Genomic DNA, 20,068 nt, shown 5'->3' with positions numbered 1-20,068 from the left:
TGTCCTCATCTCAAGATCTGTAACCTCATCCCGTCTGCATTGTCCCTTTAACAGATTCACGGGTGCTGGGAGTTAGGATGGGAACTTCTCTGGGTGGCTGTTACTCAGCCGCCACAGCCAGCCACTGTATTTCGGCCACATTTGAACACAGATCTTTACATTTCCGATTTCACTTTAAAAGAAACTTCTCAACTACAGCTCCAGGGTTCCTTACTCAGGGCCCTTATTCCCATTCCTGTGTGACAATGCAGGTCACACTTGTCATTTGTGTGGTCAGGATCAGTGTGTGTGTGTGTGTGTGTGTGTGTGTGCGCGCGCGCGTGTGCGTGTGCGTGCATGTGCGCCGGGGGAGACTCAGGTGCCTGAGGCGGGAGCCTCCCCACACGGGCTTTGTAGTTTGGTGGAAGCAAGTCGATGTGTACGTGCCAAAGATAAGTTATAAAACGGCGGATGTGACCATTGCTGGAAGACTTCGATGAGCTGACGGGAAGACTTAAATTCCCAAGAACCGAGAGTCAGGTTAGGGCCTGATTAGAAATCATGTCCGTGAATGTATGTGGCACATTTGCACACATCAGAGTACTCCCACCTCTCTTATGTAGATTGGACACAATCAGAATTTACTCCGTACTTTGCAGGTGAGGAAGCAGGTTATAGGACGGGTCAGGACCAGGCCTGGAACGGGCGGGGGGCTGGTCAGGGCGGAGCGGATGCCCATGTCCCAGGCCGGCCTCACTGAGACGGTGCTGTCCTGTCCGCGTGGGGGAAGTGTGGGTTCAGGTGTGTAGCGGTGATGGGGGCGGGCCTGCGGCCGGGGGGTCGGAGCAGTACTCACACGGCACAGGGCTCAGTGGAGGCGGGACAGGAGGCCCAGGTTCCCAGTGCGACACCTTCGGCCTCGGGCCCAGGAGTTTGGACGTTACTCTGTAGACAGCTAGGAGCCATTGCGTGCGGAGTCAGCATGAGGAAAATGGATTTGGGGAGGATGAGTCTGGTGGCAGAGTGTGCCGTGGTTTTGAGACAGGGAGTTCGTGAGGGTCACAGGGGTTTCCCCACCCCTTTCCCTCCCTGAAAGTACCTGTCGAAAGCTTTCCGTGCTGTTTTGTCCTCTGAGTGGCATTGACTGTGGGAAGGAAAACCAGTGGGTATTTATGTCCCGCTCGTTTCTAGGCGCTGCAGGCAGGCCGCCAGCAGGCTGCACCAACTCTCCTGAATGGTGCCTCACTCCACAGCACAAATAACCCCCCTGGTCCCCAAGAGAGGGCAAGACTGCATTCCCTGTGTCAGACACGACCCTGTACCCGGCCGGAGTGCTGGGATGGAAATAAATAAAACGATTGTTCACACTGGTCTCATTCACGCTCCCTCTTGTCTCACCAAGTCTGCACCTCATTCCAGTCTGTGTGGTTGTAGAATAATTGTGTCCGCGGTTTGGAGCACCTACCGGTGCCAGAAAGGCGCTTGATGCCTTAACTGCTGTTATGTGGATTATCTCAGCCAGTCCTCTCAAGAGCAGACGAGGAAACTGAGGCACAAAGGTACGCATAGGTGGCTTAGGTCAGCAGCAGAGTCAGGATCTGAACCGAAGGCCCTAACTCCAGAGCGTTTTGATTGCTTCATCACTGTTACTTCCCAAACCAAATATGTTTTCATGTTTTCCACTGAAAACTTTGGTGGGTTTTTAGTCAGAAAATGAAATTTCTGTCAGGACGCCATGCTTGGCTGGTTGGCTTTAGAAGCCCCGTTTGTAATCAGTTACATCCTCCCCAGAGGGAGGAAAGGCCACTGAGGACCCTCCGTGCCTCCTGCCCTGGACCCGAGCAGGTTTATCCATGGTGTTGGGTTCCTCTCTGGAGGCTGTAATTTCTCCTGCCCAGGGCCCATCTCAGCCACACACAAGGGAATCCTAAGAATATTTTAGTCTCCCAGTGGGTAGAGAAGGGAGGCTTGCTGTCTAGGACATCAAAACATACATTTTTGGTTGTTTTCTCCCCTTATCTGTTAAGTGGTTGCCTGGCTCATGAGCCATGATAGATTCAAGCCCTGGCTCTCCTTATGAGCTGTGTGGCTTTGGGCAAATTACTTAACTTCTCTGTCCCTTAGTTCCCTCTTCTGCAAAATCGGCATAATAGTACCTACCTTATAAAAACAATTGAGATAATATCCGTAGAACACTTAGCACAGAGCCTGGCATATAATAAACTCTTAATAAATAATAGTAGCTCTGGTTACCATCATGCTGTGCTGGTCTACTGCTCACAAAATAAAACCATTTGAGGAACTGGTTACATTCACAGGGGAGAGCGTCAGAGTGCCTGTATAAAAGCTCTTGTATGGTAGCACAAGAGTGTATAATTTTTAAACCGTTCCAAGAAAAATCCCAATAATCCAGAAGCAGCTTTTGAGGGAACATGCAGCTCTTAGTCTGGAAGACAACGTGACACCCCCAAAATAACTCCTTACAAGGCATGGTTCTACTGGGTCATCCAAGGGCCGCAGTTTCAGACAGACCCGTGTGGGGTCCAGCCTGTGTGACTCATTGGGAGGCCTCCGCGTCCCACGGGAGGGGGCGCTGTGTGGGGCTTAGGGTGGAGGCAGCGTGTACCTCTGCCTCTGCCTCTGACTGGAACCCCAGCCCCTTGCACACACCTGGTGCCTGCCTGGCAGGGGCCTCTTGGGAGGGAGGTGGTGAAAGCAGGAATGAAGGACTGGTTAGACGTGGGTGGATTTATATGTACTCGGACTCCAGGTGTGGACCGCCAGTGGCATTGAGCAGCCTACTGTGAGGCAGAGGAATGCAGGTGGCAGTGGTACGGCTGGGGGCATCCTGCGGGCATCCTGAAAGGCGGAAGGAGCAGAGATGACGCACCTCCCCACCCCAACCCTCCGACCTGACCCTTCTGAGCAGCCCTGAGGCTGGGTCACCACAGAGCCCTGCCCCTTGTGCGTCTGCAGCCTGGGGGACTCTGAGGGGGGGGCCTTTCTTGGGGGGGCTCTGGAGCAGAGCTGTAATACTAGGGAATTTCAGCCTCATTGGGCGCTTCTGATATGACTCTAGTTGAACTTTCCAGATTTCCTGGGGCAGTTTTGGTTGTATTTTTTTCTTGCCCTAGAATAGGGGTTGATAAACTTGATATAAAGGGCCAGATAGTAAATATTTTAGGCTCTGTGGATCTTATCTCTCTCTTACAACTATTCAGCTCTCCTCTTACAGCTAAAAAAAAAACAACCCCAAAAACCAAAACCCCCAAACGATAGACAATACATATGGAAATGAATAAGCTGTAGACAATCCGTAAATGAATGAGCAGGGATGTAGTCCAGTAAATATTGATACACAAAACAGGTGGCAGGGCTGGACCTGGCTAAGGTCGCGGTTTGCTGACCCCTAACCTGGAAGGGCGCTTGTCATCTTACACGTCTTAGCTTTTGCTTCAGAAAAATGTGGTTACCGCACTTACTCCATTATTCTAAACTAGGACCCTATTTTCTTTTTCGGGTGGGGGTGGGGTGGAGTACACATTAATTATTTCTGTCTTAACACAGGGCCAGCATTAGACGCTGCCAGCCTGGCCCAGTTGATTTTCTCACCACTTCTGAGAAGGGCAGTTGAGCCTCTTTCCCCAAAGTGGTGTGGCCATATCCCATCGTCCTGGCAGCCGGTTGGAGCAGTTGGTTAGCCTGTTCCTTCTGAGAAAGGACAGGCTAACGCAGGGTGTGGAGAGGCGTTATTTATAGCGTTCTGATTACCATCTAGCCGCTGCCCATTCTGCCTGGGACAGACACTTAGGGACGCGGGACAGTTTCTTTACATTACACACTTGTGTGTTTTCTTTTTTTTTAAGATTTTTATTGGGGAAGGGGAACAGGACTTTATTGGGGAACAGTGTGTACTTCCAGGACGTTTTTCCAAGTCAAGCTGTTGTCCTTTCGGTCTTAGTTGTGGAGGGCACAGCTCAGCTCCAGGTCCAGTTGCCGTTGCTAGTTGCTAGTTGCAGGGGGCACAGCCCACCATCCCTTGCGGGAGTCGAACTGGCAACCATGTGGTTGAGAGGACGCGCTCCAACCAACTGAGCCATCCGGGAGCTCAGCAGCAGCTCAGCTCAAGGTGCCGTGTTCAATCTTAGTTGCAGGGGGCGGAGCCCACCATCCCTTAGGGGACTCGAGGAATTGAACTGGCAACCTTGTGGTTGAGAGCCCACTGGCCCACGTGGGAATCGAACCGGCAGCCTTCGGAGTTAGGAGCACGGAGCTCCGATGGCCTGAGCCACCAGGCCGGCCCCTTGTGTGTTTTCTTATGTTGTTTATTTTAACAACAGATGTTTAAGATTATCTTTGTATAATTTATTGTCTATTATAAAAGTAGTGCATGTTCTTTGTAGAAAATTTTAGAAAATATAAAGAAAATGAAGAAAGTAAAAAGAGTCTATCATCCCAGCACCCAGAGAAAACCACTGTGACTGTTTTGCACACTCTGTGATCCTTCTTCCTCCCTCCCTCTCTTCTTTCCCTTCCTCCCTCCCCTCCTTCACTCCCCTCCCCTCTCCTCCCCTCCCTTCCCTTCCTCCTCTCCTCTCTCCCATTCCCAAACGGAAGGATAATAACATTTTGTAACCTGCTTTTTTGTCACGTGAGAAGATAGAATGAGCTTTCTTACTTGTCAGTAAATACCTTTCACAGTGTCGTTTAAGTGGCGAGTATTCGTCCTGTGAGTATACCACTATTTGCATTACCAATCTTAGACGATGCTGTGATTTACAGTCTTAGAGCTGAATTATCACATACATCTGTTCTCTAGGGAAATGCAATTTGGCAGATTTTGGCAGGATTTTTGGAAAGCTCTTAGGCAGGATGGCCTGAGGGGGTGGGGAGAAAGGGCATGAGGACTTCCTGTAACACTCAGGGTTGGAGCATTTTAGAGGTGACCTGCCACTGTGGGAAAGAGTGACTGTTGTGAAGGTTTGACTCACCAGGCCGGGCTGGGGCGGGCTGACAGAAGCATGGAGGCTGTTTTTCTCTCTTTGCCTGGGTTCTTCACTTGATAGCATAGTAGGATATTTCTGAACCTGCTGACAGAGACCCTGAGGCTGGACCTCACTGGACAGAAGCCTTGAGTTGCCCGAGGTATTTGAGTGATGGTCGCCGGTGTGTGATTGTTCAAGTCCGAGATGGAGAGCACATGTGCGGAAATCCGCGATTGGCTCAGAAGTTGAAGTTCTTCCCCGACACACACATTCCTCTGAGTCCTTAGAGGAAACAGTCAGTTGGCAATTCCTTTCTTCTTAGAGTAAAAGGGAAATGTCAAGCTTGTAAAGGAACTCCGTGGAGCCCATGCAATCCAGAACCTGAGAATGTTCATGCCCCAAGTAAAACGATTGTTCTGCCTGGGAGGGGGGCAGGAGGCCACTTGGGAGCCCCTCCCCGGGGCCTCCTGAAGGTCATCAAGCAGCCCTTTCTGAAGAATGCTGGGCGTGACAGTCTGCAGGGCCCTTGGTGGCTGGCTGGCTGAGTCATTGTCTTTAAGCGCATTCATTTTTGAGGTCCATTTTCCGTTTCTTGAGGGGAAAATGAGAAAGGAAGGGGCCGGTGGAAGCTTCCCACTTAAGGCCAAGCCAGACTTCTGGGGAGGGGGTAGCAGGGAGAAACTTTAGGAAAGGATCTCTGTTTAGATGTCCTGCCCGCCCGGCGTGGGCCACCTCGCACCCTCCCCCCTCTCCCTGCAGAACTGGGCTCTCAGGACCAGTAGCAGCAGCGCCTGGGACCTTGTTAGCAGTGCAGGTTTCCAGGCCGGTCCCAGACCTACAGAATCAGAAGCTGGGGTGGGGCCCAGCTTTCCCGAGTCCTCCGGTGATTCCTGTGAGAAGCCCGCCTCAGACCAGGCTTCTAAGGGGCCTTTGATTCCGTACGTAGATTAAAAGCTGCACGCAGGTGGAGCCAGTCCCAGAAATGGCAGGCTTTCTTGAATTTTGGAGAGACCAGCTGAGTTCATTTCATTTAACACGTATTTCTTACCTGCCTGCTCTGCTGAGCACGGTAGTAGGTGCTGCAGATACAGAGCGGGGAAGGCTGGTGTGGTTTTGCCTTTCTCTGGGAGACAGCCAAGTGGGGTGGAAAGACCGTGACACAGGCAGATTCAGAGCGTGGTCACTGCTAGGATGGGGGAAGAACAGGGTGCCTTGCGGGGACATGCTGGGGAGGGCTTCCCGGAAGAGGTGATGTTTGAGCTGAGACTTGGTGAGGAGGAAAGGCAGTGCGGGCCTGTGCAGAGGCTGCGGGAGAGTTGGGTTGGCCTGACGAGCCTGACAGTGGAGCCAGTGTTGCAAGAGAAGGCTGGGGGGGGGGGTACGGAGGGGGGCCATGACGCTTCTTTCAGCCCCTTAGGAATCTCAGAGAAGTCAGGAATCCTGGGAGTGGTTTGATAGGATTTTCCTTGTGAAGTGATTGCTCTGGCGGTGGCCTGGGGAGCAGATAGGAGGGGGCAGAGAGGCTGTTGCAGTTGCCCAGGTGAGAACATTCTGGTGGACTGGGGGGGGGGGTGGTGAGGAGGGTTGGAGAGCAGTGGGTGGTGGTCGCATTGCTCAGGGTTGGGAGCCTGGGGAGGGTGGGGGGAGGTGAGGTCAGTTTTGCACACGCCGCCCTCAATGCCGTTGGACGTTGGGTCAGACGTTGGGTGACGTGCCTGTCGCAGACGGCTAGACGCAGCCTGCTCTGGAGGAGGCTTGTCAGTGAGCTTCACACACTCCCCAAGACGTTTGGCCTCCTGCGCAGCTTGCTTTTGGGTCCTTATACCAGCCACCGCAAGGCTACGGGGCTGCTGAGGGTGGGAAGAGACTGGAGGAGGGCGTGCTGTCTTTACGGGTACAAACTCCATGGTTTCACGGGTCTGCCATGCTGCGCTTTATCATGTCACGAAGGGGATTGAACATGGCTTAGTAAATTCACACGCTGTCCCCGGCTTGCTGTCACTTCATGAGAAGAGCAAGCGACAGATGGTGAGTTCTGGCTATGAAGGGGGGACTTGGGTGTACATGGGAACCTTCCCCCCCAAAATAAGTTTCCCCCATGTGGGTCCTGAGTTGGAAAGTATGTGATGCCTTCCTTTGCTTTGTGCCTGTCAGGATTGCCTGTTATATTTTTTAGAAAGAACACAGCTCATTTCCTGCCGGTACATCTTACCGTATCTGGCCAGGTAGGCGGTACTTTGTGAGTCTGTGCTCCCACACGAATGAGACAAGAGACGACGTCTCGGGAAGGTCGGAGCGGGAAGGTTCAGCAGGAAAACTTCCTCTTGGAGCGTGAGGACTCCCCTGCCAGGGGACGCTCTCTGCCTGTGCTTCTTTGTCCCTGGGGAGCGGTGATCTGCATGTATTCCAGTTCGTTCTCTCTCTAGACAGCACCTTTATGTACTTCCTTTGTAGCTCTTTAGCATGTTAGGACCAGACACGGGGCTTGGTGAGCCACCCAGAGCCCTTTCCTACTGAAAGGGACGAAGAGGCAAGTAACATGCCTAGTGTCAGCAGCGGCGGCAGAGCTGGGACCCTGTGTCGGGCTCCTGGGACAGTCCTTTCCACTGGACAGACACCTCGTGATCCTGGCATGTCAGCCTCAGCGGGCCTCTGGCTGTCTCCCTGGTGTCTGTGCCCATTGCAGATGTGCCTGCGTGCCACCGCAGCTCTGAGTACCCCGGGGCCAAGGGCAGGTTCATCCCCGACCTGCACAGACTGGCCCTGCTCCGCGAATGACTGCTTTTGGTGCCAGTACCTCCTGGGCACTTCTGAAAGTGCGTGACCGTCTGATATCCCCACCCACCGCTTGATTCGTTTGTGCTCATCTGGCACCTTGGGCTTCCCCTCAAGGGGACCAGGTGGGCGACGAGGCCTCGGGGGCAGAGGCTGTCAAGTGGGTGGAGCCTGAAGCCTCAATGCCTGTGTGACTCCCAGGGGAGGTCCCGAAAACCCACTCAAGACCAGCAGGATAAAGTGGCGTGGGGTGAGGGCCGTAACGCTTGGAGATGAAATCGTGGTGAGGATAAGATTTTTCATTGGTGTATTAAATGTGTGCGGGAGCTTTCGATTTTATTTATCTAAGATCGTGATGAAAAGGCCTCCTGGTGCAGCTGGGTGCCTGGTTTTGTGCATTCCTAGAGGGGTTTGCACCCAAGTTCTGGATTCTGAGTCATGTTGGGATTCTGGCACGAGAAGTAGGATTTGTGAGACCCAATCTCTGAAAACCAGAAGGTGAGCTAAGTTCTGGAAAGATATTCCTTCTGGCGGTTGCCCCCCTTCCCTCCCTCTGCTTTTTTGAGGGTAGACACTCCTTTGCAAAATAGTCCCTGGTATTGCTTAGAGTGGGAATGGTTTACTTTGTACCGAGCGGAGCAGCATGTAGGAGTTTTGGGTTCGGCCCCAGCACATTAGATAAATAATATTTGTCAAGGGAGTGTGGGCGCAAGCTGTGGTTTTGAAATAGGCATCCACGTGTGAATCTGCTCACAAGTGATAGGCTGTGTTTATTACCAACATCTGTTGATTTAAGAAAAGCAGGGTTTGCATCACAGTAAGCCAACGGTAAGGCGGAAGGTGTATTTCTGTGGTTGTTTCCACGTGGAGGGGCCTTCCCTGCAGAAGAAGTGATCTAGTCTTCCTCCTCCCAACGGGCCCCGCTGTCCAGGGGGAGACTCGTGCCCCCTGGGAGCTCACTGGGTGTGAGGACGCAACCATTTTGGCAGAAAGAAAGGCATAACTAATGACTTTTTAATGTGTACTTTTTAAAGAGGACTTATTTGCTATTTTGAAAGTAGGCTATACGAGCTAACAAAGTTAAGAAAATACACTGAGGGCAGATACTGAAAGAAACCATGATTACGCATACTTCCCAAATGCAGGACTTTAAAAATTTTTGGTCAATTTATTGAACAGTTTCTCCTCTTACGAATTTCTTGAAAAGCGTCAGTGTAAAATGTAGGTGCAATCCCGGCCTGTCACGGAGCTCTGCTCAGTGCTGACACGCATAGAAGCCAGAAGAGTTAGGACTGGGGTGAGGTGGGTTCCAGCCTGCAGCATGCAGGGCCGGAAATGGATCTTTACAATTGACCTCCCATCCGTGCCCTGGGCCATTCAAGCTAGAGCAGGATAAGTGGGCCAATAAACCACTTATTAGCTTTACGATAACTAGCTTTCGTTATCGATAACTAGGATGAGAAATTCAGGCAGAATTAATTTTAAGCCTGAAAACAAAGTCTGAATTAAATAGGTCTTAGGCAGATTTGACGTAACACAAGGTGAGGTTTTGGAAGTATTGGGGCTTGGGCCAGTGGGAGACTCCTGCTTTGGTTATCTTGATTGGATTCAGAGGTGAGCTAGGGGAAGGCCTGTTTCTGAGGACCCCTGGGGCAGTGGGGTGCAGTGGATGGTCCTGAGGCCACCAGCATGGGTCCTTCTGAATAGATGTGGCGGGGGCCCCGCCTCCACCATTGCATATCCTTGAGGTCTCTTTCACAAACCTGCTGTGTCACTGGGGTCTGTGGGCCTTGGTGGGTGCTTCTCCTGCACTTGACGGTATGTCTGTGTGTGGGGGGGGGTGGGGACAGGGGACTGGGGAGTTGTTGAGAGCTGGCACCGGCCAAATTTGAATTCTGATTATGTAGCACCTTCCTAGACCTTTGGGAATGCCTGTGGGGCTCACCCTTGGTTAAAGACATGAAGCTCAGGAGCCCAGAGGGAGCCTGGGGTGTGAAATGGCACCAGGTGAGGGGCCTGGCGCCTTCCCATCTCTTTCAAGGGTATAGTCACCTTCCAAAAACCTCCTTGGTTTTAATTAGGGTACAGGTGGTCCGTTTGGCCTGATCTGTGTCCTGTGCCTTGGGGGAGCCTCAGAGGCCATAGCCAAGTGTCTGGGGAGGCAGTGTGGAGTGGTGAGCACACAGCAGATGAGGGCTGGGATCTGGCCCCAGGGCCACCTCAGGAACTGAATGACCTTAGCCACTTAGTTAAGCTGTCTGGCTTTGGTTTTCTCTTTTTGAAATGGGGGCAGTCATACCCACGTCATTTGGCTGTTTATAAAGATTAAAAGGAGATGAGGTGTGGAACGCACCCAGCCCAGTGCCTGGTAGCTGCTCTCACGTGAAGGTGAAGGTGTTCTCAAGGGCAGGTTATGGCAGGTCAGCTCAGCTCTCCAGGCTCCTGTGCGTGCGTGGGTGTCTCTGGCTCTCACTACGATTCCACTGCTCAGGAGCAGAGCCATCCCTGCTGAGGCCTTGGGCTGACGGGGGCTGCTCCCCTGCGAAGGGCATGTGGGAGGGCACCTGCCATCGTCTTCACAAGTCCCCGGGTACCTGAGCTGCCCGTCTGTGCTTCTGTTCATTAGTGTGATGAGACGACCGAATCCACAGGTGTCCCTGTGACGGCCCCTCCCTCTTGTTGGCCCGGGCCCTGCGTCCAGGGTGTGTCCAGCCCTTCTCAGCCTCCACATGTTTGTTCCTGCAGGTCCCCTGCCTGCAGTGCCTCCCACACCCCTCTCCTGTCTCCATTCTGTCTTGTTCGGAGATGCTTAGATCCCAGCTCCTCCCTGCGCTGGCCAGAGCGCTCCTCCAGGGGCTTCTCCTGCTGCTCCTTTCCGCTGTGGTTTTTCTTCAGCCCCAATTTGTTAATAGGACCTTATCTTACCCCTCCCAGTACAGAGCCCCTAGGAGGCCCTCAGCACTACTCGGATGGCTGCCAGCACACTCCCCGCCCTTTGGGGTGCTGCTGTGGACACGGGCTTTCAGCCTCTTTGACCCGACTACATTAAGAAACACATTTTAGGCTGTGACCCAGTAGAGAGAAAAGAGAGAGAAGCTCACGTGTACACACAAGGGAAACAAGGCTCCTGAGACAGCCCCACCCACAGTACCTCTCATGCTTGTTTCTGGTCACATCGTGTTTTGTTTTTAATGCTGCGTAAGGTTTTCCATATGCATTGCCCTGTGGTCTGCCTGCAGTAGCTTGGTGAATATTAGGGCCTGAGGGAGGGGAGGGGGCTCTGGTTGTCCCTCGTCTGTGGGTGTCAGTAGAGGCGTCACTGGCCCAAGTGACAGTGGCTGGACGGGGACAGGCCGGCCCTGAAAGGCTCGGGTTGGGCCCCCTGCGCCCTGCAGGGAACTACTTCAGGAGCAGATGCTGCCTCCCCAGCCTGCAGTGTGTGCAGAGGAAAGAGGCCTAGACTAAGTCCGTACACCCGGATTCAAGTCCTGGTTCTGCCACTTGGTGGATGGGAGACTGAGCAAGTCACCTTACCTCTCTGGGCCTCAAGTGTTTCATAGGTTGGCTGTGAGGCCCAGGTGAGGACGTGCCTGGCGTACAGCTCCCAGCCCCGGAGTTTTGTTCTGCTCAGTGCCCTGCAGCGGGGGCGCCGTCCTCGAGCCCTGGGCCCTTCCTCGCTCTCCTTTCTCTGTCAGCCTGTATCAGAAGGGAGATCAGGGAAACCAAACAGCCAGTCTCCTTCTGCCCAGACTTTGGGGGGGGAGGTTAATCTGTGTGAGTGCGACCCCATAGGAGGTGTGGCGCCCCCATGCTGACTGGCACGTTCTCTTCCAGCCTTGAAGGATGGCTGCCATGTTGGGGGACGCCATCATGGTGGTCAGAGGCCTTGCCAAGCTGACCCAGGCGGCCGTGGAAACCCACCTGCAGCACTTGGGCCTCAGCGGGGAGCTCATCATGGCGGCCAGCGTCCTGCCGTCCACGGCTGCAGAGAAGATCGGCATGGTCTTGGGGATGGTGCAGGTAAGGAGGCCCGTCCAGGAGGGGGGCCGTGGGAGGGGGGCTGGACTTGGAGCTCTTGGTGAGACCAGGACCTGCCAGGGTGGCTGGGCCCATGGCTCCTGTAACCTGCTGTCCTTCCGGGTGGCGGGGTCCCCGTGTGAGGCTGGATGGTGTGACTTAAGCTGTAGTTAAAGGAAGCTTCACTGAGCTGGGAAGAAGCTCCAGCTCCCTTGTTAGATGAGCGGTTCACTAGCATTGAACTGTGGTGCCAGGCGCAGGGCGCAGGGCACAGGGCGCAGGACGCAGGGTGCAGGGGGGAGACCAGGCCCCATCCCGCTCCCTCCGCCTGGCCGCATCCAGTCTCTGGGCCTGTCCTAAAGGTACTAAGCAGAGGCCTTTTTAATTTTGAAAATTAAAAAAATCACAGAGAAAAAAGTAACACCTGTATTCTTACGGGAGGGAACCCTGTATGCTTGCTTCACTGAAACAATTGTTTTTGGAAGACAAAGCACCTTCTCCCTGTTTATCTGATTTATGTTAGTGTTTTTCTGTTGGCTTAATCCTGTAAGGAAGTGACAGAAGCCACCCAGTGTATAGGCTCGGGGGGCCGGGGGGCACGGCCAGGCTGGGAAACGCATTTCACTGGCCATCAGGCCTCATTGTGGAGAGATCACTGGGCCTTCCTCAGGCTTCGAAGGCGCTTCCCACCATGTCTGCTGGGCCGGAGCCAGGACCAGGCCTCATGTGTCTCCTTCATGTTTCTGTGGGTCTCTGGGTCCTGATTCAGGGGCTGTGCTCCTTTCCAGGGGGAAAGCTGAGGACAGCTTCCCCTCCTGTGTGTAATCCCTCAGGGTGTCTTTTGTGACCTGCTCCAGAGAGCCTCTGCGTTTTAACACCCCCCCCCCAGGGGAAGGTTTATGCGAAACGAGTGTTGGGGACATGACTATAAACAGGGCTTGACACCGCAGAGCGCTGTCCACGTGGTGTCACCCTGCTCTGCCCCCACAGCTGTTCCTGATGGCCCAGGGGACGGGAAGGGGTGTGCGCACGTGTGCACGGGCACATACGTGTGGGGAGGTGGGCTGCAGAGGGAGCCCTGCCACCATCTCCTGCATTTCTGTGCTGCGGTTGGCGGACCTTCTGGACAAAGGACACTCCAGGCTGGGAGGCCATCAGCGCACAGGCCTCTGGTCAGTCTGTTTGTGGATTCCCAGCCCCTCCCCTTCAGTTTCTAAGGGTCCAGTGGTGATATGTCTCTCTCTCATCCCGCACGAATGCCTTTAACTTCTAGAGGTCTTCACACCAGGATCTCATCCGAGCCCCACTGCTGTCCTGGGAGGGGCAGGCCTGGACGCTTACCCCATTTATCAGATGGGGAAACTGAGACTAAGGACCTTGACGTGAGGCCCCCGTCATCGTTAAGTGACTGGGGCAGATTCCTGTGTCTTCTTCCCGGTGTAAGACTCCCTGCCCTTGCCCTCCCTCCGGGGAGGCCGCTGTGGCACCAGCCACCTCCTTCGGCGCCTTTTCTAGTGAGGGGCCGTCGTCTTCCTGTGGAGTACTCAGGAGGTGAGGTTGCCCTGCTCACTTGGGCTGCCCAGCAGTGAGAGCTAGCAGGGCTTCCTGAGAGGCCAGGCTCCTGCCCAGCCCCCTGTCCCCTCGGACAGGCCTGGCCCGGTCTCTGAAGGGGCAGGGCCGTCCCCTAGCACAGTCATTTGGAGGCAGGAGGGAGGCCCCGAGCCGGGCGATGGCCTCCACTGTGCTCCCGTTCTTTCCCTCAGCACTTAGATTCCGGTGCCGCCCTCCTCTCTGAGGGGACGGAGGGCCGCATACCCTAGAGGTCTCTCCCTCCAGCTCCTCCGGGGGTTTGGTCACGCCTTCATTCATTAGACACTCACGAGTCTGGCCCCACTGAGACCCTGAGGACCCTTTGCTGCCCATGGGGCATCACAGCCTGTAGACAGGTCGTGGTCACGCAGGGCCAGGTGGCCGTACGGGAGTCAGGGCAGAAGGAGGCTCTGCGGGCCTTGCCCCAGTCCTGTCACCCCAGGGCTTCCCAGCCGTCTTGAGAGGGACCTAGTGAATCCAACACAAGTTATTTCTGCTCTGAGAAAAGCTCTGTCTGGCAGCCTGGAGGCGGCCGGCGGGCCAAGCCTTGGCCTGGGTCCCTGCTCTGCCCCTGGCCGGCTGGTGGGCCTTCCCCAGATTCCTTAGCTCTCAGCCTGTGTCACCCTCATGACATGAGAGCCATAGTCAGTCTCTTTCCTTCCACTGGAGGCAAGTCTTATCTCCTTGGATCCCGCAGCATCTAATGCAGCTGAGAATGCGGGGCTGTGGGCAGCTGCTGTGTGTGCAGAAGCCGCAGCCACACTCCGCGCACGGAGGCCATTTCAGGGGACTGGGATCAGGCCACGGACCTCCCTGCAGGAGTCAGTGCTCTTCCAATTATAGCCTCCTGGGCGCTGTTCCCCTGGCCTTGTCGGTGGCCCCACATAACTCTGTGACTGTGGGGAATCCTATTTTCAGATGAGGAAGTGGCAGAGAGGGGTCAGGAACCCACTCAAGGTCACTCGGGTCAAAAGTAGGAAGAACCTGGGCCCAAAGTTCAGGTCTTGGTAATTGTCACAAGGAATACATGGGGTATCCCCCTTCTTGCCTGCTCCTGTGTCCCCAGTGCCCAGGGACAGGCAGGTCGGTCCTGGTTGTGACAAGCCCTCGTCGACGACCTCTTCAAGGCCCACGAGGGCTGACTGGTGGAGCGTGTGTGCCGTGAGGCGCTAGCCTGGGTGGCGGGGCAACCCCTCTGTGTGCCGCCCTGTCCTCGCTGGTGTGTGGTTGACCTGACTTCTCAGAGCTCCCCTGTCGTTTGTGCAGTTCCCCCCCCCACCCCCCCCAAGGCCCTGGAGGCCTGTCCTTAGCCCTGGTTAATGTGTGAGGAACTTGCTGCCGAGAGTGATGGCCACTCGCCTGGTCCCGGCTGGGCCCCCCCAGGTCCCCGTGACCGTGTGACTTGCCCGGGACCACACAGCAGAGCCCTGGCAGAAGCAGACCTGGAACCTGGGGCTCCTGGCTCCTGGGCAGGAAAGGTGCTGCTCGCCTCTGGATCTGCCCACAGGCCTTGGGACGAGCATGGAGGGCGGACAGTGGGGCAGCAGTGGTGTGCTGTCCTGGGCAGAGGGCGACAGGCACAGGGAGGAGCTCCTGGCTGGCCCCTTGCTCCTCTCACGCTGGCGTTTCTTCCTGCAGGATCAGAAGTATGAGGAGCCTAACGTCGCCGAGAGCTTTGATGACCCAGAAGCCGAGTTCCACTTCTCGGGGCCTGGGGCTGAGGGAGCCTCCGCAGACTTCTCTGCAGCCCCCGGCCACACGGGCAGCGAGGGCCCAGCTCCTGCCTACACCGACAGCGGACCCTTTAGGGAAGCGGGGCTCGCAGGCCAGGCCACCTCCCCTCTGGGCAGGGCGAATGGCAGGCTCTTCCGAGATACCAGCACCCCCTTCTCTGGCCCGGGCCTTCAGCGCAGGTTCTTCCACCAGGACCAGTCCCCGGTGGGCGGCCTCACAGCCGAGGACATAGAGAAGGCCCGGCAGGCCAAGGCTCGCCCCGAGAGCAAGCCCCACAAGCAGGTGGTACGTCCAGGAGAGCCCCTGGCGTGGGCCTGTGGGTGGTTCTGCAGAGGGACAGTTCCCCTCCAGGGACACTCTCCAGCTGGCGTGGTGTGGCGGCCCCTTGGTGGGGTGTGCTGCCAGGCAGCGCTGCTGCCTTTGCGGGTGGAGAGGGGGTGTGGGGGGCAGCATGAACCCCTGAAGGTTGGTCCTGTCCTTGTTCGTTGATTCCTTGAGGTCTCTCTCCTCTCCCTCTAGCTCAGTGAGCGGGCTCGGGAACGGAAGGTGCCAGTTACGAGGATTGGGCGGCTGGCCAACTTTGGAGGTAACGTGGCTGCGTTCCCCTGCGCCGTCTCTCCTGCCCTGGCAGGCCAATCCTGGGGCCCACATGGAGGTGGAAGAGGGTGGGGAGCCAGGGGGCCCCAGGGGGTCCCAGGACCTGCGTTAGCGGGTCCTGGATCTTTCCCACGGGTGGGTGATCCAGCTGCTGGACTCCACACTGCTTCAGCTTGCGCCGGGCGTGGCGTGGCTCCGGCCACGCTGTGAGCTGAGCTTTGCTGCTCAGGCATCGCTGAGGGGGCAGCGTCTGCAGCATCAGTCTTGCCTCCTCCCATGGCCTCTGGCTGCTCAGCCCCTTTGGAGCCTCTGCAGGAAGGAAGCTGGGCAGCAGGAGAAGCACTTCACTGGGTCCGTTCGCCTCCCAGCCAGAGTGGGTTTGGCCTCTGGTCCAACCACTTGCTGGATTCTCAGGCCTGCGGGGTACCAGTGATGCGACTGAGCTGCTGTGGCCCAAAGTCCATTTTAAGATGCTTTATTTGTCCTTTTCTTTGGGGGTTGGAGTAGCCATTGTGTCCAGCATGACCTGTGCTTTTTCTGTCTGAGGTGAAGGGTCATTTTGTAGTGAAGGTTTACAGCCACTGTACCTGCCTTTATGACATCGTGTTGTCATATCTATCGCTTATTTCCTGACCAGGGTGTTCCCATTGCAAGCGCCGTCTCCTTTGCGATGGTGTACATACTTTAAAATACAGTGTCTGTGTGCTTTTCTCCAAAGCTCGCTGTCCTCAGTAGGTTCTCCAGATAACACAGTGAATGGAAGGAACAGTTTGGCAACTTGATTCACATACGGGCCGGGGCCGGGGGTTACTGGCCAGGTGGCGTATGACAGAGGTCTGCTGGGTTCGTGACGACGCTAGTGCTGAGTGGTCACAAAGGCCACGATCGTGTGTCTGCCTACCTGTCTTTTGCTTTTGGGGCTGGTGTATATGTGTCCTCTCCCACGTACCCTCCGTCATGTGTGCTGTTGTCTGCTGCCTCTTCTCTTTTGGATACCTCATCCCACTCCTCGTTCAAGACTGGCTCCGTGCTCCCCGGTCACCTGGTACCCTGGGCCTGGACCGGCGCGTGTTCTGACATTGATGGTTGGCTTCTTCCTGACGTGCGGAGCGCACTAGGTTAATTGGGTGGAATTTTCTCAGCCGGGGGTTGTTTTCCTTACTGTTCTCTTAAAATTTGGCATCTGCTACCTAGATGTTCAAGAATCTAGCATAAAGTGTCACCTGAATATTAGCACAAAATTATTCCTTTGTTTCACTTGAATGGGGTAGCATTTCAGGCAGTTGCTCATAGAACATTGTAAGTTCCTAGGGTGGCACCACCCTAGGAATGAGTTCGAGACTCGGTGCTCCGCTGGCCTCCAATGATCCTTACTTCCCGGAAGACTTGGCATGTTCCCTGCTTTACACCGTGGCTATCAGTTGGGTAGCATTTATTATTTCTTATTTAAAGAATTAAGTGGAGGTTCTCTTCTCTCCCCTTTGAGTTTGAGGGCGGGAACTATCCTCTTTGTATCCTGTAGTTTTTCTCTATAACTCTCCTCCCCTCACTGCAGACCAGGGCTCATCACAGAGCCCTGTCCCCGGAAGGCTTAGTCTGATGATGTGATGTATTTATTTTAGAACGAGTGTAATCCTCTTCTGGGCATCTTAGCGGGGAGGGGTAGTGGAGGGTCTGGGAAAAGGGGTCAGAATGACGGTCGTGACGGTAAGTTAGAGTTTGATGGCACACCATGAGGTCCTGGTGCAGTGGGGAAGAAGACAGACTGAAGTCGGTGTGTAGGACAAAAAGGCAGCCAGTAAAAGCAGGCTGCAGGGCTCCCCTCGGGGGGTGTTGGGGTGGAGAAGCCCTGCTTTGGTAGGTGCTTTGCACAAACAGAGCTTCTTGAGTCCTTCTGACAGCTGCCCGAAGCCTGGCCTGCCCTCCGGTGTCTGTGCTGGAGGTTTGCCCACAGCTGTCATTCAGAGCTGCCCACGTTGTTGCCCAAGCAGTTAGCAGCTGACGTTTCAGGCTCAGAGGTGGCAGCAGGATTGGAGCAAAGGGGATCCAGGCGTGGAAAGAATGTGCTGTTCTGGCTCCAGAAGTGAGTTCTGGGCCTTCTGCCTCACCCAGAGGTTTTCAAGCTGTGGTTACAACCCTGAGTGAGTGTGAAATCAATTTAGTGGGTCAGGACCAGCATTTAAAAAACAAACAGAATGTAACTGAACAGAAAAAGATCAGAATTAATATCATAGATCCTTAGGAAAAACTGCACATGTTGCAAAAATATTTGTGTTTCAGAGGTGTAAGCATATTACCTGTGTACGTTCTTCATTGCCTTGTGAAATACGAGTCTGACTGACACTGCTCGACTCTGTTCTCCTAGAAAACACTTCTAGCCTTTCTTTCCCTCGTGGGGGTGAGATGCTTTTCAGGTGTAGAGCAACAGGCTTTAGGAAATGTGTCACCGGGGGACGAAGGAAAGGGACTGCTTGAGATCTTGGGGAGGTCGCTGTTGAGAAGGTCGGCAGCGGGGAGCCGTGTGGAGTGGAAGGCGGGGGCTCGTTCTGATGCTGAGACGAGGATGGGAGTCCTGAGTCCCCGTGGCTGTGGGACATCATGGCTGCTGGTGGGTCCGTGGTGTTATGGGCCCTCTGTGGAGAGCGGAGTTTGTTACAGAATGTGAAAGATAGGGTCAGGTCTGGGACTTGGGGTCAGAACTGGGCTTTAGTTCGTCGTAACACCTGGGTTATGATTCCAGCCCTGCTTCCGCGTGATCTTGGGCCCTGCCTTGGTCTTTTCCCTTCTGTAAAATATGGGTCTTGACTCCAGTGGGAATATCTTGGTAAATGTTGCTGTGTACCTGAAAGGAATTCTGCCATTGTTGGTGCAGTGATACAGCTGCCTTGTCTACTTCGTTACTCACAGTGATCAGATCTTTTAGTGTTTGGGTCTGTTCATCCTGTCCGCTCTCAAGACATTTAAAAGTCTCATACTATGATTGTGGACTTACCTACCTTTTGTAGTCCTGTCAGTTTCTGCTTTAATGTTCTGAAGCTGTGTTCCTCGTTGGTTACAGATTTAGAATATGTATATGCTCTTGGGGATTGACTCCTTTAGTCTTATGTTACAGCTCTGTATCTCTATGAAAGTCTGCATTGTCTCGTACTGTTATAGTGGGGTTTCAGGGTTTTTTCGGGGTGGTGGTTAATGTTTGCACGGTATCTCTTTTTTCCTTCCTTCTACTTCTAACCTTTTTGTGTCCTTATGTTTAAGGTATGTCTTTTGTAAGGAAGTTATATAATTGTTTTCTGTGATTTAAGCCCAGACCAGTAATCTTAGTCTTACAATGCAAGTATTTAGTCCATTTACATATAATGGAGTTGCTGGGGTTTATATTTACTATCTTAGTCTTTGTTTATTATTTGACCCATCTGTTATACTCCCCTTTTTTCTCCTGTCTTGTCTTTTTAGTTAATCAAAGACTTTTTTTATTATACATTTTTTTTCTTTATTAGCTTGTGTGTTACTCTGCTGTTTTAGTGGTGACTCGAGATTATAGTATGTCTCCTCGACTTACTACAATGTAATAGAAATCATTATTTTTACTATTTTCCAAATAATGCTAGGACCGGAGAGCACTTTAAATCTACGTATTCCCTCCCATGCGCAGGCATATGTGTGTGTTAATGTGTATGCGTTTTGTTTCTACATGTTTTATACTATATATTAAATTATTAAGATATATTAAACCCCATATTATTTCTTCATACAGCTTATATGAATTTAGGTTTATCACACATTTACCCTTTTTTGTGTTTCTTTCTCCCTGCATTTCCATAATTGTATTTGGAATAATTTCCCTTTTCTCTGCAGAACTTCTTTCTCTTTCTTATAATGCAGTTTACTAATCGTTAATTTTCTTTTTTATTTGTGTGAAAATGTCTTTATTACACTTTTGTTTTAGACTGTATTTCGGCTGGGCATAATATTCCATGTTTGAAAAGATTTCCTTTTAAAACCTGAACTATATTATTCCATTGTCTGTTGAAAACAGCTGTTTGTTTTATTGCTGCTCCTTTGAAAGTAAGGTGTGTTTTTGTCCTCTGGCTGCTTTTAAGATTTGTTCTTTTTTCTTTTGATGTTTAGCAGTTTGACTGTAATGTGCTTGGGTGTGATTTGCTTTGTATTTATCCTGCTTGGAGTTTGCAGAGCTTCTAGAGTCTGTGACTTGATGTCTTTCATCAGTTTTGGAAAATTCTGGTCATTTCTTTATATATTGCTTCTGCTCTGTTCTCTGTCTCCTTTCCTTCTGGGACTCCAATTACACACATGTTAGATCTTTTCCTTCTGTTCTATGTGTTCCCTCTACTCCTTTCTGTATTTTCCATCCTTTTTGCTGTTTGTGTGTC

At 53.3% G+C, this 20,068-nt stretch overlaps 1 protein-coding gene across 1 annotated transcript in view; it reads left to right on the top strand.

Annotated features, from left to right (window-relative positions):
* Positions 1-20,068, top strand: part of COQ8A (coenzyme Q8A) — a 41,181-nt gene that overhangs the window by 8,434 nt on the left and 12,679 nt on the right. The window contains 3 exon segments of the mRNA XM_019730895.2: positions 11,574-11,759; positions 14,985-15,365; positions 15,600-15,666. Of these exon segments, the coding sequence (XP_019586454.2) occupies positions 11,583-11,759; positions 14,985-15,365; positions 15,600-15,666 (625 nt within the window). The 5' untranslated portion in view covers positions 11,574-11,582.

Source organism: Rhinolophus sinicus, linkage group LG12 (assembly GCF_036562045.2).
Source record: "Rhinolophus sinicus isolate RSC01 linkage group LG12, ASM3656204v1, whole genome shotgun sequence".
In the NCBI taxonomy this organism is placed as follows: domain Eukaryota; kingdom Metazoa; phylum Chordata; class Mammalia; order Chiroptera; family Rhinolophidae; genus Rhinolophus; species Rhinolophus sinicus.
This window is presented reverse-complemented; position numbering and strand designations above follow the sequence as displayed.